Source organism: Semicossyphus pulcher, unplaced genomic scaffold (genome assembly GCF_022749685.1).
Source record: "Semicossyphus pulcher isolate SPU_LCO1_2020_fin unplaced genomic scaffold, fSemPul1.0.p SCAF_23, whole genome shotgun sequence".
NCBI classification, from domain to species: Eukaryota; Metazoa; Chordata; class Actinopteri; order Labriformes; family Labridae; genus Semicossyphus; species Semicossyphus pulcher.
In genome coordinates, this window is record NW_027211697.1 from 11,213,486 (window position 1) to 11,236,713 (window position 23,228).

General features: G+C 43.8%; 1 protein-coding gene across 1 annotated transcript in view; it reads left to right on the forward strand.

Annotated features, from left to right (window-relative positions):
* cep112 (centrosomal protein 112) overlaps positions 1-23,228 on the forward strand; it is a 115,351-nt gene that overhangs the window by 45,579 nt on the left and 46,544 nt on the right. The window contains exons 18-21 of the mRNA XM_069674002.1: positions 978-1,113; positions 4,522-4,629; positions 9,704-9,886; positions 19,345-19,575. Of these exons, the coding sequence (XP_069530103.1) occupies positions 978-1,113; positions 4,522-4,629; positions 9,704-9,886; positions 19,345-19,575 (658 nt within the window). The remainder of the gene's footprint in view (positions 1-977; positions 1,114-4,521; positions 4,630-9,703; positions 9,887-19,344; positions 19,576-23,228) is intronic.

Below are 23,228 nucleotides of genomic sequence, written 5' to 3' on the forward strand. Positions count from 1 at the left end.
ACGAAACTGAGATCTTCGAGATTAACACTTTAAATGTTTGATGACAGTAAAATTTATAAGATTTTTAAGTGGGTTTAGGCAACATGTTGTCATCAAAATATGACAAATGAGAGCTCATGTTGGCAAATCACGTGTCATGCTGTGTCAACATGTCAATTATGTTTATAAAAGAGAATTTAATCTCACAGGAATGTTTTTGTTCCTGTCAGTCAGCTAATAATGATGTTGTTAAATGATGAGGTTTGCTTTTTACGTCACCAGGTGTGACATGTGATCAGGCTTTGGACGTGGTCCTTATCTGACTGTACATTCCTCAATGCAAATTCTCAGGTTGTTTACAGAAAAAAACACCTCCACACTCTACTTTCACTTCCAGCAGTGCTGTCGTTGTTTTCCACCCTCTTTCCATCCGCCCTGACACACGCTCCTGTCCCCACACACTCACTCTGTGGGCTCGAGATTGACAGCTAATTGGTGTTGCTGTATATGATGTTGTGGCATTGGCCCTCTCGCCCGAGCGCTGACAGCTCACAGTATGAGGCTGTCCCTCTTAGTCAGCCTGTCAGTCCGCTCAGCCTGCAACTCTCTGACCTGACACTTGCCAGCAATAGCAACAATGAACCTGCATGAAAGACGCACACACGCTGAGGTTTTTAAGCTTGTAGATACTGCAGGATTGTGTGCTTAAAATGACTTTAACATCACTCTTCACCCTGCTCTTTCTAATTAAATCAGATTGCCAAATAAGATGATGTCTGTTTTTTCATCTCTATATTCTCTCTTCCTTTTTCTTCGTACTTGAAAGCAACTTTTTAACTACGGTTTTGAAAACTTCCATAAAAAGAAAACTTACTTAACAAAGCCTTTCTGTATTTCTGGTCTGCAATTGCATTTCCATGGCTTCATTTACTCATTTCAGTGTGTGTGTGTGTGTGTGTGTGTGTGTGTGTGTGTGTGTGTGTGTGTTTGGTTTGAAGGGAGATGGAGAGCCAGCTGGACAGAGCCAGGGAGAGCCAAAGGCAGCAGATCCAGCAGGCAGATATGGCACTGGAGCAGTTCAAGAAACAGGTGGAGCTCAGCTCTGAGAAGGCGTATGCTGACATGAAACTCCAGGTCTCACACACACACACACACACACACACACACACACACACACACACACACATTGTTATCATAAAAGCATTTCACGTTAAATTCACAACACAAAGCAGTATCCATGCTCACCTGTTTCTTATTATTTGTATGCATACTTTATATCCAATGAGTCACTCTCTAATAATCATGCATGTGCTGCACATTAGTCCATTTTTTGTTTCCTGTTGTGTTTAAACAGACACACATTTGCACTTTTACCCTCACCCTCTCGCGTTTTAGAGCTATTTGACAGGCAGTAACCAAGACAATGCCGAAGCACACACGCATACACGCACATATTTTGGAGTTGCAGAAACACAGCCTGACCGCAGATGCAACAGGGCGCCATGCTGGCTGCGCTTGAAATCTTCCGACCGTATGTGTTTCTGCCTCTCCCTCCCCTCCTCTTCCCCGTCATCTGCTCCTATACTGAAAAATCTATAAGTGAGAACCCAGAACATCTCCATCCTGAGGCCGTGTTCAATCGCTTAGCCATCCCAAATGAATGGAATGATTTATAATCCCGCTCATTAAGCAGGTGCACACATTTATTTTAGCGACCATACGTTGACCTCACTTACTATCAGTGGGCGTGACGTGGGATGCTCGGGTTTCGATGGAGAACGGGTCACGCGCATTAAGCAGCTAGACTAATTAGTACATCAGGCCAGCCTCATCGTCGGCGCTCCTCGCCGCGTGGGCTGCTGCTTTTTGGGAGAGTTCTCCGATCGATGCGCACTCCGCTGTCCAACTTGTGATGCTGTCTCACGAGTTGGTTTGGCTATAGGCGTTTCTGTGAAGCATTTTCTGCCTATAATGTGTGTGTGCTGTATCGACAGCGCGGAGAGAGGTCCTGAATGATTTAAAGGGCTGCATGTTAAGGAGATTAGCGAGTTTTAGTCGCTGATTACTGAAGTTTTTTGGCTAATCAGTGTGGCAGGGGCACATGTAGTGTGAAAAAGTCTGTGGAGGAGGCACATTTATGCACGGATGTTTGTGGGCTCGCAGAGCATCTTTATTCCTACAGAGTGAATTTGAAATGTTTGTTGTGTTGACAGAAGAGATCAATTGTGAGGCTAGCATTCATCCATCAATCCATCCATTATCTTCCACTCATCCGGGGCAAGGTCGCAGGCTAAGTAAGGTGACCCAGGCGTCCCTCTCCCCTGCAGCGTTTTCTAGCTCCTCCTTGGCTATTCCGAGGTGTTGCCTGGCCCAGACGGAGAGGCATTCTAATCAGATGCCCAAACCACCTCACCTGGCTCCTTTCGATGCGAAGGTTTAGCGGCTCTACTCCGATCTCCCTCCTGATGTCCGAGCTCCTTACCCCATCTCTAAGGCTGAGCCCAGACACCCTCCGGAGGAAACTCATTTCGGCCGCTTGTATCTCATTCTTTCGGTCACTACCCAAAGCTCATGGCCACAGGTGAGGGTTGGAACGTAGATCGCCTGGTAAATCAAAAGCTTCAGGCTCACCACGACGGTCAGGTATACCCACATTACTGCTGCCTGACGCTTGCATTCAGACCTGAAAGAAAAGGCAGAGAAGGCACCAAAAAACAAGGAAACAACATTAAAAACAATCGCTACAAAGTGGCTCACACAAACTTCAGACTGACAGCTTTGATTTGCTTTCTAGTATTACACGGCTGCATGTGTTGTTTTTTGGGTGGGAAGTGATATCTTCATTTCTCCATGCTTTGAAAATGTCTGTTTTGCTATATTTTTCCTCTTCTCCCTCCTACTCTTTCCTCCTGTTCTCATCCTTCCATCTTATGCTCGTTGCTTCTTTTTCCCTTTGAGCCCCTGGCATCCCGATCTCCAATCTGACTTTATCCTCAGCCCACATAAAAGCCACAGGAGAGAGGAGCAGCCTCTTCTGCATCCCTGTCATCCTCGCTCCCTCTCCTCTCTCTGCCTTTGCATGGCTCCGTCACGTTCTCCCGCTAAGGCTTTAATGTTGCAGAAAGTACTTCAAAAGAAGTTTTGTGCTCCCTTCTTTTCATCCTTCCATCTTTCCTCTCATCATCTTCTCCCTCTCTCTGTCTCCTCATGGTGTTATATCTAAATGGATTATCTGTATCACTCTCTTCCTCTCCTCTGTCTTTCTCTCATTTTAAACCCAGCATCCCACTTTCAGACTGCACTTAAAGGAGAGAGTCTGCCCTATTTTGGCACCATACAGAATCAAATCTCTGCTGCGTGCTCAGTTCAAAGGAGGCTTCAGCATTTTAAATGGATTAATCAAAACAAATTAAGCACTTCCTGAGCGTTACCCACAGCAGAGCCAGGAGACAGAGGCATTTCAGTAAATTACATGTCCAATTGTTTTCATTATCGTCACCTGAACCGAAAGACAAAAGTAGTAGGCTGTGAGGAAAAGCGTAAATATTGTCCAATCCTTTTTTGTAGAATAAAAACTACTTCTCTTACTTAAAGTTGTAATCTTGAAGATCTCAGTTTCGTTCTCTTTGGCGCCACCTGTGGCGATAAACGGTAATTGCAGGAGCACACTTCCCAGATATCCAGACAGTGCTGCATGTGTGACGTCCACGGTTGGCTCCGGTTGTAACTCTTGATTTTCCTGGCTGACGGTCGCTTTCCTTTTCAGACTGTTTGCTTCATCTGAGCGTCGAGTTTGTTTCTTCTTCTTTGGATTTTCACTTCTTGTTGAAGTTGTATCTGTAGTCATCCATCTTTTCTTTGTTTGTTCAGCCATAGTAGATTACTGTTTACTCGCAACACTTGCAGAGAGCGGAAAAGCAGCCGCTTAGCTCCGCCTACCCTCTCTGGCAGACCAACCACTGCTGGCTGATGGAAAACGGGTCACTAATTTTTTCTGTGAAAGTCGCCACAGACACCCAGTCTGTAATTCTGCAAATGCAAAGGCTTTCATCAGTGGGCCATAGGCTCAGTCACCACTGTGTCCTTGCATTTATTTGCAACTGTATGTGAATTTGAATGGGAACTACTGGTACATATTTAATGGCTGTTATAATATTCTGCTTTGATGAATAGGTTAATATATTAATGTAATGTAATAATGATATTGTTATGATAAGATGTTGTGTGTGTGTATTTCTTCCCGATGGCTCTTCATTAATTTCAAATTAAAAGAAAAATGCACTGCAGCTTCACTCTGCTGCAGATGCACGCTTTTATTTTGCAACTTCTGCATGCGTGAGACTTATTGTACTAACGATGCATCAACTAGGACTAATGACGTACATACAGAGAAGAATATTAAACAAAAGGTTCTAAGCCAATCGAAATATGAGAGCTTGATGTTTTCTACATTATGTACCAAGCCTGAATGTTTGAGACACAAATTTAACATTATTATCTGTAAGTCACAGTAACAGTAGACTGTTTGCTTTGTCCTTCCAGATGGAGAAGGTGGAGGAGGACCTGAATCGCTCAAAGTCCCTCAGGGAGAACCAAGCCAAAGAGTTCTCCCAACAACTTGAAGCACTGAGACAGAAATATGAGCAACAGGTCTGTCTGTATCTATCTGTCTGTCTGTCTGTCTGTCTGCATGTGTGCTTCTGTGCTCGTGATGTGGCCCTGTGGAAAGATTTCTCCTCTTGCCTCCTTCATCATCACTTTGTCATCCTTCCTTTATTATCAGTGAACACTTTGCTCTGAGTCTGGACCCAGCCAAGGGGACTGACATCCATGTGGTTTAGTCTTGTCATTCCTCCCCATCTGCTTCACCTGATTAATTTCTCATGATAAGAGTCACGCTTCAGATTAAGCTCAGATTGTGGCTCAATAAATATCTTAAACGGTACCAATTGAAAACTAATGCAATCTGCACAGCAGACGCACCCTCCTCTTATCATTGCATCGATGTCACTCTACTTCGATTAGCAGTCTAGAAACCATTTCCCCAACGCATTGAAAATTAGCTTTCTGATAGGAAGACGTCTTATAGAGCATTGGATTCAATTAAAAGCACAGAAATGGACGTTATGTTCTCACATCGTAGGAGACAGGGAGCGCAGTAAAAGTCAAACCTTTTCTGCTTCCAACTTGTTAAACTTCAGGTATTGCAGGGTTTTTTTTGTTATTTGTGATATTAAATAAAGTCTCTTCAGGTTCTGGACTGTTGGACAAAAAATACTTGTGACTCTATTTGGCTCTTAAATTCTTTTGACATTCTTTAGAGTCATCAATGACAGCGTAACCCCTCTCTGAATATCATGATGATTACAGCATGTGATAATTATTCTGTTGATTAACCTGAAACTTAGCTATTTCGCTAACAGAGTATAGCACAAAATGCTAGCATTGTCTCTGTTAAAGTTATAATCTCAAAGATCTCACGTCCACGGTTGGCTCCGGTTGTAACTCTTGATTTTCCTGGCTGACGGTCGCTTTCCTTTTCAGACTGTTTGCTTCATCTGAGCGTCGAGTTTGTTTCTTTTTCTTTGGATTTTCACTTCTTGTTGAAGTTGTATCTGTAGTCATCCATCTTTTCTTTGTTTGTTCAGCCATAGTAGATTACTGTTTACTCGCGACACTTGCAGAGAGCGGAAAAGCAGCCGCTTAGCTCCGCCTACCCTCTCTGGCAGACCAACCACTGCTGGGTGATGGAAAACGCGTCACTAACTGGGCGCTGCTTGTGATTTTTTCCAGGAAGTCGCACATGACAGCCAGTCTGTAATACTGCAACTGCAAAGGCTTTCATCAGTGGGCCACAGGCTCAATCACCACTGTGTTACCTCATTCGGCGATAGATAGTGACTTAACAGACATTTATTTAAATAAAAATCTTTGAGATTATTACTTTAAATAAACAAGTAATTCATTAGAAATATAAAAACAGCCCTATTTTGCCTCAGAAAATAAGTCATTCTGCAATTCTTTAGTATTTTGTTTACAATGTTAAGCAGCTACAGCACTAACTAGTGAAACATCTCCATTTCCCATCTTTATCCAGAGTGATTTATCATGAGTGATTTCCATCCACCGCACTAGCACTCAACCTGCCAGATAATAAGCATGCGAACACTCATCTCCAGCACAGATGGAGTTTAGACTGCGTGTAATTCGCTGTAGATAGCTGTAAGTGGAGGATATAAAGCCGGCGTTATTTCCACGAGGTGGAGAAATGGTTCTCTGTTATTGATTTGCTCCATGGCTGAACACTTTTGTTTGTAATTATGATGACATTTATGGTGCAAAATCACACTTTCAGAAGCTTAAAATAGTCTGTATGATGTATTTATTATATGAGAAACACATTTTTGTATCCTATAGCAAGGGTTATTGTCATAGAGAGCAGAATATTGTGCATATACCCAAAGGACGTTTGTATGCCTTTATAATGATCCAGCTACTGTGACAACTTATCAGTGTTTTCAATGCCAACTATTGTATATTGTTCTGAGCAATCATAGATTCTATCTCATGTGAAAAACAGGTCTAATCAAAGCATTGCAAGAAATATTCAAGTGACGATTATCATCTGCTGTTATAGAGTGGGGGTGCAGTTGACAGTTGAAGCCAACTACACAGGGTTAGCAGCGCATCAGGAAGGCTTTTGTCTTGAAGATAAAAACATATAAAGACGAAGGGCCTGTCTTTGGGATGATGTTGATATGAGTCCTGGTGACATTAGCTACACAGTTAGAAGGGTAGAGGAAAAAAGAAAGGACGTGTATCGTATGCAGATGCACATGAAGACCTGTAATTATTCATGAGTTACTGTGAGAACAGTTGTTTTATGTTGCACTGTGGTTTTGAATACGTAGACTTTGTATTTACCCGTTCCCTCAGTCCTACCCGCCTGCTCCACAGAGATTGGTGTCACACGATTGCAGGGGTCAAGTTTGTCCATTCAGGCGCTCACAAAAGAACATTCCCCGAAGAGCAGCGTCAGTGAGACTTTAAAAAGGGAGTTATGTATGAAGGAGTTGTTTTCCAGCTGAACCTCCTGGCAGCTCGACGTCACGCTGCCCGATAGAGCTCTGCCTCTTGACGTTGGAGTGATGTAGTGAGGTCAAATGGCCGGTTTGAAGTCACGACCTCGAGAGTTCAGGGAAGTCTCTACAGCCCCACTGTTCACATGTTAGAGTGGGGCAGTACATAACAAAGCAGTCTTGTTTATAGAAGTCCAAAGTTGTGTACACAGATACTCAAATCCAGACTCAGCGCCGCTCACTAGCCATCTTCAGTTCAGACCCTACAGTGAGGAATAAAGGGTTTGTCTTTCTTCCATCTCTCCCTCCTCTTTCACCCTCACCCCAGCCGTCGCTGCTGAGACCAGACAGGGCTTCTGTTCCTCTCTCCTCCACACCCTCCTCCTTCCCAAACATTTCAGATTTCCCCCCCTGGGGCTGAAAGAAGCCCATTACCTCACTGTCCTGTCTCAATGCGAGCAATGCACACACACAACCATGTCAGCCTAGGCTGAGAGGAGTCGTGCTGTGCAGCAACACCCGACCCACTCTGTATCTGTGGAACCAAGCTGTGCTCAAACCGATTCAGTATTCCCTCACAAACACCATGCCGGCCCCTTTAAGAACCGCTGCACCCAGCATCCTCCGCTGCACGCTGGCGCTACGTGATGTCACAACCAGGCTCCTTGCTGGGTCTGCTCTCTGTCATCTCCTCACCGTCTTTTTCTGTAGCTGTTTTCTCACAATGGATCTATCTTGCCCATTTCTTCGTCCCGGTTTCACCTCAGATCCCCTCTTTCCTCCTAAACCCCCATGGCCTGAGACTCTGACAGGAGCGAACAGTAAGCCACGATGTCCTTCCCCACTTTGTGCTACCGCATGTCCTGCTGTCCTGCTGTGGAGTTCTCGATAGCAAATTCCTGCTGTAACTTGTGCTGCTGAATGAATCTGACTATCCCTGTGGGACAACGTCTTGCGCCTGTGGATCTGATTTGTATCTGTTATGTCACTGAAAGGAAAATGAAGGTAGTGCAAACTTGTCTGTCTATGGCATAACGTACACAACATCGGCATCACCGGTGCAACATGTGGAAGAGGTTGTCCACATTCTGCACAGTGTTTGTCTAATGAAGCTTAGTGATGTTCTCGTGTGATGTATCCTAAAGGTGTGCTGTGTGTGAATGTGTCTTAACTGACATAGAGCCCCATAGATAAAATACATGTTTATAGCTTTCATTCCTCCTGTTAGTGAAGCTCTACCAAAAGCTCAAGGGTAAATTCTCAGCTGCCAAAATGAAGTGTCCATTGTGGCCTTCCTCGCGGTGCCGTGGACGGAATCCAGCTCCCCGTAGATACTCTCTCATTCATCACCTGCTCTGAATAGCACACAACGTCCGAAGATAGGCCGGTGGATAGAGAGGCACCGGGCATAGAGGCTGTGGATCTCCGCTTCTCTGGCAGGCCAGGTAGGGTGCCGTCAAGCACAATGTGCAGGGGATTAGCTTCAAAGCAGGGAGGCGAATGGGCCCCAGGCCCCTGCTGTCCTTTCAAGGCACCGGCTGAGGCTTCACGGCAGGATGGTGTGGGGGTCACTGGTCCCCCCCGCCATGGGGGAGTGGGAACGGAACAGAGCCTGGGAAAGGCTTGGGGGCTTTGGGCTGGGAGCTCCACTGGCAAGGCTCACCTCTCAGCAGGTGACGCGGCACACAGTCGTGCTGGGATACAGACTTGCTTGAGATGACAGGATGATTAAGCCCTGAAAAATGAGGGCTTTGTGTCCCATTAAAATGTTTTATTTCTTCTACTTTATTGTGTGTAGCTGTTTGTTATTCCAGAGAGAGGCTGAAGTCTACTGTATGTGTATACCGTCACCGAGCCTTCTTGGTGACTGGTGCATACAGGTCCTTGCTACACTCTGCCTTCAGATGTCCTTCATTAGCAACATAAACCCCAATTAAAGCAGCCTGGTAATTGCTGCTTCAGCGTAATCCCATTAATTCTGAAAACATGTGAAGTAATATTGATTAATAAGCGGAGTGAATGGAATAGAAAGTGGTTGAATTAATCCCCAGAATATATTAACAGGTAAAAGCAGCATCAAGAATGTTTCAGTATTTACTCGGTTCTCTACAAGTTTCTGCCGTCGTTGATTCCCTCTCAAGTTTTATTCTGTTCTGTTTATGATCTTCATATTCATCGCCTAAGCCGATTTTCGCATGCTGTCAGGCGCATAGCATGGGGCATGGCATAGTTACTGCAGCCAGATGGCTAACCCCTACCAGCTCGCATGCTTAGCCCAAACTTACTGCTCTTTTATATGCCGATCGCAGAAAAGGGCGAGGGGGACACATTTGAAGAGAGAGAGGAGTGGGACGTCAAGGGCCGGTTTGTACAATTGGCAGGAGAGGTGGGAGGGTGGGGGAGCAAGCCAGATGTAAACACATCATGTCGACCTCTGACAATGTGAGAAAGCTGAGAAACTTTTCTCTCTTTTTTCCACCTGCTTACCAATTTTGCCAAATCGGTTTGGTGTTCTAGGTGGAGGCAAGGGGTGGAAGGAATAGGACGAAGAGAGGATGAATGGATGGACAAGTTGTCATGACGACAGGGTTGCTCTGAGTGTGTGTTGGCTGATGAAGTCTCTCTTTGCCGGCTTGTCCAATCAGATGGCTGAGCAGCGCATGCAGCACGAGCAGGAGAGGACGCGGCTACAGCAGCAGCACAGCGCGGAAAAGGACAGCCTGGTCCAGGAGCGCCAGCGGGAGGTGAGCAGCCTGGAGAGGCAGGCCAGGGCCGCCCTGCAACAGCACCAACAGCACACCCAGGAGTGGAGGAAGCGCGATGCCCAGGTAGGGGGTCTCCACTGATCCACGTTTGCACACACACATGCTGACCCACCGCTCTCCCGTGGACAACCATTTTGTATTTTGCCCATTGACGTTTTCCTGGGGTTTCAAAAGCACAGCGGGTTCAGACACTTTTTCACTTGAACGAAGACTGATAGAGACATTGGGTGCTAACCATTGAAGCATTTACTGTATATTTGAAGTCAGCGTACGGAATTATTTGGATAATGCTTTTCGAATAGAAATAAACTTTAGTTTTGTAAAAACAACGATACGCGAAAGAAAAAGTTTTTGAAAAAAAACGTAAATACAGAACAAAAACTCAGTGTCCCAACTTCTGATGTTATTCTGATATTTTTTTATTATTTGTAGCGCTGCAGGGTTTTGTGATAGAAGTGTAAAGACTTGAAATACAGAAACCACAGGTCGCCAGATGAAGGAGAAGAAATCTTTTCCATACAGCGCCCAAGCTTTCATTCCAAACCCTGGCTTAAATTCTCTTTTATTTTCCGCTGTACGGTTGTGGACCAGCGTCAAGCGCCCTGCTCTCCCACCGAAGTGCATCTCTACACGGTATTCTCCTCTCACTGCAGGTAGCCATCTCCCTCCGGAAAACGGTGGTTATTCTATTATTGCAGCATTGACGGACACAATGAGTGTATGACATTTGGGACTTTATTAATGGAAATCTCTGACACTGGGAGGGTATTCTGTTACAATTTAACCACACCAGCAGCAGGTCTTCATCCCAAACCCCTCGCTCTGTCTTCGCCTCTCTCCAGCCTCTCTCCAGCCTGGGCTAGCTTGGAGCTCTGTGGGAAGCCATTAGACAAACCAGCACCCAGCAGGGGATGTGTTTGACTCTTCAGGCTTCCTGGTGAAATGGACATTGTCAGCATGCAGGAAATTTAGTTTATTGACCGTCAGCTGGAGATGCAGCCAGACATATGTTGTCTTTGTGGACAGAATTCGCTCACGCCAGAAGTGGGCACAGATGGTGCCGGACGCGGGATGAATGGCGAAGGAGTCGTACTTGGCGTAAACTATTTTATTCAGTCATTACTAACTACGATTAAGGGAATATAATTACCTATAACACCTTCCAAAAGCATTTGACGACTGAGGAGGCTCACTTTTTTTATAATGTTGTAGGCGTTGTAGGAAAAATGCCCCCTGTTGCGAGCTCAAACAGCAAAATATGTTGTAATTCATAACTTCTGACACATTGAGGCACATTGTTATGCAGAGCGCCATAAGTCTTACACCACCATAGCAGTTTAATATTAAACAGGCTTGTGTCCCAGCTGTCTAAGAAGCTAGAAACTGTATGTCCTTTTCATTGCCTCTCTTATGTTCCCTTGTCTAATATGTTAGGGCAATGCCTCTCACAGCACTGTTGGCACCAGCTAGTGTGTTTCTGTTTTTTTGGTTTTCCGGAGATGCCATCACAACAGGACATTTCTGCTGATAACATGCTGTCCTACTCACGTCAAGATGACGCGTGGTTTGACAAATTTAGGATCTCGGGAGGTGACAGAAAACAAACTTCCCGAGCACTCATCTCGTATGCTCGGTTTGCTCATGCAGCATATTGAGCAGAGATCACACGTCTGCCTGATGTCAGATGTTAAAGCGGCAGAAATCCGAGTTTTTCACTCAGGCCTTGGAAACGTGGAGGACAGGACTGTGAGGTTTGTGAAACGGGTTAGGATGTGAGCCGGTTTGACTCCCTGTGTAAGAGCTGTTCCATGGAGGCGCTGTTAAAATGACAAGAAGCTGACACACCAGCAGCAGTTATGTATTAAACATGAGCGTTTTAACATTTTGCAAAGCCACTTATTATTAAACACTTCTGCTATACCAAAGTTGTTTACCCCTGGAGAACATGGCTGCATGGCAGCACACCAGCAGCAGTTCTGAACACATAACACATGACTGTTGAAGTTGTGAAAATTTGAATTGATTTTCAAAAAACAGCATTTTGTCAATTCATACGGAAAACATACAGTTTGTCCTGTGAGCACATCCTACGGCTTCTCTTCTCCTTTAATGTCACTTGTGCCTCTGAGAGTCACAAGACTTTCCTAGCCCGTCAAACAACATACACCCCCTACATGGGTGAGACGGACACTGATACTATCATCAAGTGCCGTGCCAGAAACAGGCAACCCGATAGCCTGCTGTCGCTATTGAACTAAGGCCTCATTATCTCTGCCTCTCTCCTCCTCGTACTTTCTCCTAGTATCAGTGGAAGGACACTCGCAGCGAGGAGGTTGGCTAAGGTGACAGCAAACGTCACAGGATGAGTAATGCCCACTCATCCCCCTTGATGTGGTGGGACAATAATAAATAGCATTCCTGACTCTCGCGCTGTGTTTGAGAAGGACGGCCAATGAGTCGTAGCGGGGCTAAAAACAAACCCGCACAGGGACACACTGTACTCATCCAGACAGAGTTTGTAATCCAAAAAAACTCCGGCTTCACACACTGTTGCTAAACATTCATTACACTTTTATTTACCCTGCTTGTTAAATGTTACAAAATCTCTATTGAGGGAATTAGAATTAAGCAGCTGAGTTGAAGGCCTGGTGTGGAGTTGGCATCCCACTGATTCAGGGGATTAACTCGCAGTTTCCAGCCTGAATGTTCTCTTGAAAGAACAATCACTTTAACCGTTTCTTAAAAGTGTTAAAGGAAGCGTCAGTTGGAAGTTTGTGCAGGATGACGGCGTTACTTTATGATAAAACGTGTTTCCCCGCAGCCACTTCTGTATTGCAACCGTTAGCTGATCAATGCCCCCCAGAGGACAGAGGAGTTTTGTTTTGGGGATCACATCACCAGAAATCCGTCTATCACGCCCAAATCCATAATGTAGTGTAGTTTCTCTTTTTTGCCTCCTCTCTAGACATACTGTGATGTGAGATGTACAGTGTGTGCACATCCAGCCCTGCGGTGAAAGTCACACAAGACTGATCTATAATTTACCGAGAAACTTTGTTTATGTTATTTTATAATCTCCAAAAATCAAACCTTTTTGATCTTCTGAAAGCATTTCCAGAGAATATAAACATTCTTTATCTTATATGATAAAACAATTTAAATATTTCACTGCTGCTATTGTTCCTAATATTCTCATACTCGACATATTTGTCTGTGAGGCTTTTTAATATTTGAGCATTAGCAAGAGTTTGACTTCAGAAACTAGGGCCAGCATTATAAATTAATTTGAGCCTTGTTTTATTTTTATTTTTTGGTGCAAACAAACAACAGGATTGTTTGTTCTCGGAAAAAGCCATCACTCTTTTTCACATCACATTTTTTCCACACAGCTCCTCCTCAAACTCATTTTACGGGTATTATTTTCCTGAATAATTATGCCTTTTTTTTTTTTTTAGAGGAACGAACACGCCATCTGGACTTCAAACAGCATGGGAGAGAGCGAGAGCCTTGTGAGGTCTTTCTTCTGGGCCGTGGTGGACTAAATAATGATGCTGTCAATTTTTCAAAGCATTTCAATCCCAAGTACGTGATTATGATGAGTCAAATGAAGAGGGTGATGACAGACTAAGTCAAAGAGGATGTCTGATGAAGGGAACGAGGCGGACAGCTTGAACAGTGTGCACATTGATCGTCTCAGTGCTCGTGTATTGTCATTTACCAAATGATTGGTCCCTGAGATCTCGTATTGTCAAGTGGATCTCGTCTTGTTACTCAGTGATTTTCTGTAGCAGATGATTCTCCCACTGAGCGGGCATGTCACTGTATTTGTGATTCTTTAAATGATTTCATCACGTGTTCCCATATACGCCGTATTTATGTGAGAGATTTAGATTTTCATTCAGAACGATTGATCATGGTTGAAGTCGTCACTGATGATTGATTCTCTGTGATGTGCTGCGTGTTACAGCTCTCTTTCAAACCGTGGAGCTGTTCAGTATGTGCATAAATCACATCATGGATTGCAGATGAAGCTTCATCCAGCTGACAGCAGTAAAACTTTCATTAGGATACTCTTACCTACGTCTTTCTGTAGTTCAGTCTAATGATGCACATGTATATACAGTGTGTGGTTTCACTCACTCGAGTTAATTTACTACTTAGTATTTGGCTATATATTGCTAACAATATCTGTGCATTGTTGAAACATAAGCTGTGCTTCAAGATGTGCTTTCATACAACAAGGCTCCCCAAAACCATTTTCCTCACCGTGAAAATTTGACCTTTTTGAAATCAAGTTTTGTTAGACATGAATAATATAAAGATTATAAGACTGTCAATAGTGGCAATTTCAGTGTTTCTCACACACAGTAAATTAACGTTCCAATATTAAATATTTCAGTTTCGTTGTCTTTGGCGGCACCTATGGCGATAAACGGTAATTGCAGGAGCACACTAACTCTTGATTTTCCTGGCTGACGGTCGCTTTCCTTTTTACACTGTTTGCCTTCATCTGAGCGTCCAATTTGTTCATTTTTCTTTGGATTTTCACTTAATGCAGCTGCTTAGCTCCGCCTACCCTCTCTGGCAGACCAACCACTGCTGGCTGATGGAAAACGCGTCACTAACTCGGCGCCGCTTATGATTTTTTCCACCAAAGTCGCACCAGACACCCAGTCCGTTATTCTGCAAATGCAAAGGCTTTCATCAGTGGGTCATAGGCTCAGTAACCATCATGTTACCTCATTCGGCAATAGATAGTGACTTAACAGACATTTATTGAAATGAAAATCATAATAGAGATGATTACTTTAAAGACTGAATAAATATGCTACAGGAAGTGTTACAGCTGTGGCTGGGTTAGTATGAAGGTAACTGTAATGTTTTTTTTGAAGATGTTGAGTGATGAGAAAAGTTTTTAAAGGCACACCGTGCCATTTTGGGGAATATGTTGTACTGGCTTTATAGCCAAACAAAAGAGATGAGAAGATTGACTTCACTGTCATGTATGTATGTGCATTGACGGTGGAACAAAAGGCAGAGGACAGTTAGCTTAGCTTAAGATAAAGACTGAAAGCAGGGGCAAACAGCACCTCCAAAGCTCACTAATTAACACGTTCAATATTATTTGTTGAAACCTTACATAAAAACAAAGCTCACTGACATGATGGTGGTATATTCTTATCTAACTCGAGAAAAAAAAAAAAACCGCATATTAATTCCCAAAATGTCAGACTTTGTCTTTAAAATGAAAACATCAAACATGATTTTGATCCTTGGTAAACAAAGTTAAAGCTAAAAATGTTCCACCTGTCATGCTAATGCAAACTATTTACTCACACCTCACAGTCATCTCAGAAGGAAGAGCACAGGTGTACAGTAATTTATGAGATTAATTATAACTCTGTCTCATTTAGGTGTGCCTGTAAGCCCGTATGAATAATACCTGGGCGCTGGCACTGACATGCCAGGGTGGAATACAGCCGTTATAAATGGTATTAGTTACACCTGTGTTTGCCAAGTCATAATATCTGCCTGTTTACAGTTATGTCACCGTCATGTAATGCTTTTAATATGGAAAAACATATCACTTCATCTTAAATATCTGGCAGTCATCCACAAACATGTTCCAAAAATAGCATGCTAGCAGAATCATTTTAAGACTGAACTTATGTTTAAAATAATCTGAACTACTGATTAGCATTTCCCTGTATCTTTTCTGTTGTTGTTTAATGTCTTCTGAGAAGTCACATGAATCAAAAACAAGACACCAAACAGACCTTTATAAAACATATGGAGAGTTTAAGTAAAAATATAGTTTGTATTCTTCCTTTTAAACTGCAGTGTACCAAGGACAGGCTGAACAACACGTTTTCAGATTGGCAGGTTTGAGACGTCACAAACCTAAGGAGCCAATCCCGTTAATGGACGGGGTGACGCTATGCATATCATTATGTGTAACCTATGGCAACCACTTCGGCGATGAGCGAGCCAGCTGTAACGTTCATCATAATTTTTGCTAAGTCACTACTGACTACTAACGTTAACGTTACTACTGCTTATTACTACATTTCAAGCTAGCTTAGTTTCAGCAAGTTGTTTTCATGACGGAGGGGGCGGTTGAAATTTGCATAGTGGGCGGGGCCTATGCAGATTTGGGAATTTTTAATGAGGGAGAAGGAGGAGACGCCTTGGGAGGATTTTTACAACGTAATTAAACGTATTTTGCAGAAAAAACATATCAGACACAATTTATTATTTCAAGCAGAGTCTTAAAACATGACTGGAGCTGGAGAAAGAATTGTCCACCATATCCTGACAGTTGAGTCCATAAACAATTGTCATGATACAGTTTGCAAGGTCAAACTTGTTTGTGCAACCAATCATTGCTGCACTTTGGCATCCTATAAAACATGAATTGGTGTCATTTTCTCTTGATTGAACGTATTTGCTCCATTAACCAGCGTTCCATCTTCCTCTTTCTCTCATCAGTCGCTCTGTTAGCCTTTTGTCTTCTTAGCTGACATCATTTGACCCGATACATTTCACTTGACGCCTTCCTATTGTCACTAAGAGCTGCTTCGTCACAAAGCTCCACATCGGCATGCCAACACGTGCCCTGTGGAAGCGGCTGCACTCACTCACTTCCAAAGGAAACATGCTCTTTTGGCCTCTTAACTTTCTGAAGTGTCATCACCAATCCCTCTGTTCTGGAAGATTATACTCTAACTTATTAAAAGATTTTTTTTTTCTCACTTTTTGGACGACAGATCAGCCACATTTGTTAAAGAGAGAATTATACATTAAAGACTCTTCAGGGCTCAGATGTAATAGCTGCTTGCCCTTGAAGGCACAAGCGGAGCAGTGAGAAGGGTAATTTTGAGAGACGGGGAAGTGGGACGTGAAGATACAGGACGGCTCGTGTTTGCTTTTTTTACCTCATATTCTCCCTGTTGCATGTCATTGTGTGTGTGTGTGTGTGTGTGACAGCTAGACCACATGTGGCTCTTTGCCTGTGTATGTATGTGTGTGCAAAAGCAGATCCGTCTGTGTGTGCCAGTGTAAGGGGGGAAAGGAGGAGGGGAGAGAAGAGGGGGGGGGTATAACACGGAGCCACAGCATCTGCCTGTTTTTGTGACACCCCTTTGAAGTCTCTTTGATTCTCCCCAGTGCCCGCTAAAAAAGACTTCAGACACTTTCTGTCTGATTGCCTTAACATGGCGTTGTCCTGGGATGCCCATGCTTTTGAGGAGAGGGAGGGGGGGCAGGTGGCAGAGTTCAAACCAAAGTAAGAAATAAACCAAGTAAACCAAGGAGAGTAATGAGGATGTGCAATAGCTCGGGAATAAGTGCAATATAGGTAAGGAAGTGTGAAACTCTGCAATGCATCTTAGAGGCACCTACAATGCTTTTAGCTCATTGCTTGTCATAAATAGGAGGGAATTATCATGTTATACTGATATATGTACTATATGTGGTGTGTATCATAAATGCACATACAGTATTTCAATAATATGAAATTTAAATTAAGAGAATATTTAAGTTTGAGGCCCTTTTCTGATTTGCTTCTCAAACAATCGTAATCACTCCCGCTCAGTGAGGCAGTTTTGACAGAACAGCGATCTTATCTTCTCCTTTTGACTTTTCCCAAACTCCAGAGATTTACTTTCATTGCACATTGTCGGACCAGTCTCACTTTCTGGTGTTTTCAGGGGCCGCGGGGTTGTGCTTATTAGCATTCCTACTATATAATGTTGACTCTCGCTGGCAGCTCTATTAAAGGGCTCTGCTGGGCAAAGTGGAGGCTGAGCGGTTCAAAAAGAGAGAGGTCAGAAGAAAGGTCATGCCATCGCAGCAGCCTCCACACACAAACCCAGAGGGATACGCACACATTTAAGCATGCCTGCGAAATCTCCCACTGTAAAGGAACTCATTTAAACTTAGATACAGTGTCTCGCTCGCTCCTTTTTCAAATCTTTAGTGTACGCTGCTCTTTTCTTAACATCTCTCATTGAGTCGGTGGCAAGTGAGAATATCATCCGGAGATATTTGTTTCTATATTGCTACCCTACATCACGTACTGTAGATCAGCGGATGCCTTAATTTCCCTCTGGATCAATAAAGTATCTATCTATCTATAGAATCTGTCTCTGTTGGTAGCTCAGACTGTATATTCCTTCAGGACAGGGGTTCTCAAACTTTTTTGGGGCCAGGGATCCCTTACAGGAAAGGACCCCCTCATAATCGTGACACAGATTAAGCAGATGCTTATGACCATTTGCACTCATAGATGCCATTGGAACTGTTTGCATTGCCTAAATGCTTCAGACATGTGTCATAGTGATAAACAGAAACACATTTCAATTTGAATCCTGTTAATACCACTTACTTTAAAACAGAAGGTCATTTTATTCAAACTGCATGTGGACTCAACTTGACAGCTTTTATACCTTTCAAGTAATTGATCCTAAAAGCTTTCAGAAAATTAACAGAAACAAGACAGACGCAGGAACGGTTCGGTGCGACCTGTGTGAGGTGTGTCACAATCATGTCAGTTTCTACTGGTCCAAAGCTCACGTGGATGGGACTAATGGACACAATATGCTTGTTTCATTGGCGCGGATGGTCCTCATCTGTAGACATGCAGTTTTTAATGATACAGCACAATTGTATAACTTATTATAAATGTATTATAATTATTTCTAGGACCCCACTTTGAGAGCCACTGCTTTAGGAAACCATTCTAATCCTGTGATCAAGCCCGACCAATCACGAAGCATTTGTCAGTACCAGAACTGATGAGGGCAGACAGGAATAAAGGCGGATGTTTTGAAAAGTTTTCTTCACTGGAACATTAAATTAACACATTTAGATTTTAATCAATCTGGAAATAAGCAACAACAGATTTTTTAATAATTGGCACCATAACTGTGGAGAAAGTTGTCCAAACAGCTCGTGGTTTCGCCCATTCTACATTCCTACAACACCCAGCGTGCATTGCACCCCTCCCTCTGAAAGGAACGGCCCAGCGAGAGACGCTGGAGTGAAACATTTCGCTGCAGGCAACGGCTCAGAGCGGTACAGAATCTGAAATATGACGAGAATATATCCAGTGGATCATCAAAAAATCTTCTGGTCTGCAGTCTACAGTTCAAACCTGACATGACATCAGAGGAGGGCGTCCTAGATTGAGGAGTGTAGTTTAGCGAGCTCCCTGGCCTCCGTCAGATGGCGCGTTTCACGTAGTCTGGTGGAGGTTTTCCTGGACCCATTGGAGAAGCGGATAGCATCCTCCAAAGGCACAGAGCCAAATTGCATTTTGTTGCTAACATAATGGCATTAGCTCCCCATAATAGCGTGTTAGGACTGAGGTTGAAAATCAGCATACTGGCCCTTTAAGTGGACTTTGACCAGTGGAAAGTAGCCTATATCATCCAATAGTCTCTCTATAAATGTAACACAAACACTTTACTGTGTATAAACTATCTTAACTTCATCGTACATCTCTCTCTGTCTCTTTTCAGACGATTTCAGACTTGGAAGCCCAGTTGTCGAGTCTACATGATGAACTTCAGGGTGCCCATGCACAGCATAAGCAACAGCTGGCTGAGATGGCGTTACTCCGAGAGGAAGAAAAACAAAAGGCTTTCCTGGACAAAGAGTCGTCCCTGGACCGGCTCCGCTCTGACATGGAGCGCATCCGCAGCGACCTTGAGAGAAGCCACCAGCAGGAGAGGGACTCTGCACAAGAGAAGGTGGGTGACGAGTAGGAGCAAAAGAACTTCCATTAGGATGCTGTCTGCATGAATCAAGTTACATCGATCCATTTCCTGTGTGTATGAATGCTTGGTTAAATTAAGGTAGCTTAAGATGTCACACCTTAATTTATTTACTAACAGGAACGAAAAAGAGCGTGGGAAAAACGTATTTTTGAAACAGCCAAATTAAGCAGGGAAATAAAGGCCGAGGGGAGGTAAGGCTGAGGTGTGGTGTGGTTGATTGTGCAAGAAAGAGGACTTGATGAACTCTTGCATGTATCGCTTATCTGTACATCTGCCTCTGTTTGTCTCCTTCTCCCATTGATATTTGTCAAACCAACGTGTGAACAGTGTAGTCTTTATCCAGCCATTGTTTTTCATCCGTGCTGACAGTGAGAACAGATTGTGTTTTCTTTGGGTGTGGGGGGGTGCTTTGACTAGTTATATAGTCATTTTATTCAAAGCCTTTTACAAATCCTCTCTCATTCTCACACACACACTCCCAAACGGATAGCAGTACGCGATTGAAGTTTTCGCTCAAGGACAAATGAAGACAGTAGGAACAGTGCTCCAACTCCTACCTCCGCTGGGGTTAAACCTGCGCATATGACCTCTCAGACCCACAGAGCTTGGTCCTAGTGAGATACTAGATACTAGTGAGAGACTAAATCTCACACTAAAACACTACACGTATTTGCATAGTTGTAGAAATGAAGGGTTTGGTTGACCCTCTTACATCTCGGTATCTCCCCTTTTGAAACGTACGCGCTAGTTGGGAGATTGGATTTGAGGGTCAGTCACAGAGGGGAAACCACAGCTTTGCTTTTTGCTATCTTAGTGAACCAGGAAGTACTTCAATTAGAAGTTCCCTCTCTCTTTCGTTCTCTTTCTGTCTCATATTTGCTCCCCTCGCCTCTAAAGAAACTGGACCCACGGCTGGGAAATCACCCATAATCTTGTGCTGGTCTAGCAGGAAGCTGACCTAAGGTGGTGTTGATCAGAACCTAATCCCTCTGCAGGACCCATCAAAGAGAGCATTTTTCATTAGACACCATCCCGCGCCAGCTGCGCAGCATTAGCCTCGGAATGCAGGGACCTCCAAAGCACCCAGGCGGCCATTTTGGCTCCATATGGCACACAGAACCAGGGGTACTGAAGGGAGCGAGATCCAAAGGAAAGAGTTTGCTTATCACAGGGTAATCCTCATTTGAAGAAATCATGCTGTTTCCTATCAGTCCCTTTTTCTCTTTTTGGATATGTGAAGGCTGTTTTGCAGCTAAAAGTTATTTTATCTTTTTGGCACACTTTAATTCCTCTCCCGTCCCTCTTTTTTTGTACACAGGGAAAAAAATGACCCACAGTTGTCGGGGAATCTGGAGTGGATTCAAAGCAGCGAGGCTGAATGTTGAACTTAAACTGATAACACTAAAAGCAATGTGCTAGTTTCACTTTTTATGAAAGAGATTAATGATTTCTCGCTCCTTTTTTGTCAGCTGAAAGTGCATGCTTCTAAAAAAAACTCACCAAAGGTTGAACGTCTTACTTTTCCCCCCTTCTTCTACTTTCTAATCTGTCTCCAAGTTTGACTTCGGAGTGGGCAGGGAAAAGTTTCACTATCTGCTTTTGCCCTGTTTTTTTTCACATGGTATTGAAGTCAGCCAGCTCTCAGATCCATATTGACTCGTTCGCCCTGTTTTGTAAGCTGAAAATTTCTCATTCTTTTGATGCAGACAGAAATGCTGTCCTCTGCAGTCCACCATGCTCTTGGAAGCAAAGCCCGGGCAGGCCAGCTTTTCCTTTTTTTTTTTTTTGAACACATCTTCCAGATCCTGGAAAAAAGGCCGGAGAAATCCATTAAATCCATGAATGGATTCCCATCAAAGACGCATGCGTTTAAGGGAGAGACAGAGAGGGATACAGGGGGATGGGGGTGATGTTTTGGGAGTAGACAGTGGAAGCTGTTGGAATGAAATAATGAGAAACAGAATATCATAGGAGATAAGATCTGACGTTAAGATGGTTCCATACATTTGAGCCGCATCAAAAAGAAAGGAGGAGAGAAGGAAAAGTGTTGGAGGTAGGCAGAGAAGAAAGTGTATGAGGGGAGGATTTTTTAGTCTGGTGGCTTTTGAAGTTTATCTTTGTAAGTGTGTGTTCGTGTTCGTGTGTGTGTGTGTGTGTGTGTGTGTGTGTGTGTGTGTGTGTGTGTGTGTGTGTGTGTGTGTGTGTGTGTGTGTGTGTGTGTGTGTGTGTGTGTGTGTGTGTGTGGCTGTGTTCTCTGGTGAGACTGAACGCACACACAACCCCAGACCTCCCAATCTCCATTCTCCACTGAGGGGCCTGTGAAGTTGCCTCTGTGCCAGATAAAGACGCCTCATCTCTGGGCTACAGTGAGCACGAATCCTGCCTCTCACCCACACCACCTCCTTATCAAACTTTCTCCACCTCCACCGTCCATCTCTCTCTGTCTTTCCCCATGCCTCCACCCCGCACCCCCAAACCCAATCGTGCTTCAAGTTGTGGCAAAGCCCAGAACATTCGGGTTTTTATGAAGACTTAGCATAACCTGAATCTTTGAGGAAGTGTGGCAACACAGTTTCTACCTCCACACACAAGAGTGCACAGCCGACTGTGTGATCACTAGCTATACACAAGAGTCAGGTGTGCAATTAGTGCTTCATGTGCAGTACTTAAAGGGCCAGTTCGCCGATTTTCAACCTCAGTCCTATCATACTATTATGAGGAGCTAATGCCATTATGGTAGGAAAAAAATGCAGTTTGGCTCTGTACCTTTGGAGGAAGCTATCCCCTTTTCCAATGGGCCCTAAATAACCTCCTCCAGACATAAAGCGCGTCATATGGCGGAGGCCAGGGAGCTTGCTAAACTACACTTCCTCAATCTAGGACGCCCGACTCGGATCATCGTTCAAAATCGTCAGGTTTGAAATGTAGACTGCAGACCCCAAGATTTTTAGACGATCCACCGGTATATTCTCAACGTGTTTCAGATTGTTTTCGGAGCCATTGCCTGCAGCGAACAATGTCTTTGACTGGAAAACAGTAGTGTGCCACTCCAGCGTCTCTCGCTGGTCCGTTCCTTTCAGAGGGAGGGGCGCAATGCACGCTGGGTGTTGTAGGAATGAAGAATGGGTGAAACCACGAGCTGTTTGTACAACTTTCTCCACAGCTATGGCGCTAATTTCAAATATTATTGCTTCTATCAATTACAGAGAACACCAGCTTTGACTGACAGTGGCTTTTTCCAGGGGCTCCTTTTAAATTAGCTTGGAGGTTAGATAGCTGAGAAAAGGTCTTTATGTCTGACCTCTTCACCTCAGACAGCTTTGTCATACTCACTCCCTGCGTGTCAATATTCGAGATGTGATATTCTGTGACACAAAAGATCAGAAGGCCTCCGGGTTTGATAGGAATGAAACACGTTTAGTCTGGGGAGCGAGGCTCTTTGAACTTCTGGAAGAGATTAGATTCTATTCTGTCTGATATGTTTGTGTGAACAGGAGTGTTTGTATATTAGTGTGTGTTTTAACCTGAGTGTAAGAGAGATAATGCACATGTACTGCAAACACTGTAAATTTAAGGGCCGTCATTCTTATGGTTTTTAATCGCTGGTGAAAAGTCACCATACATGT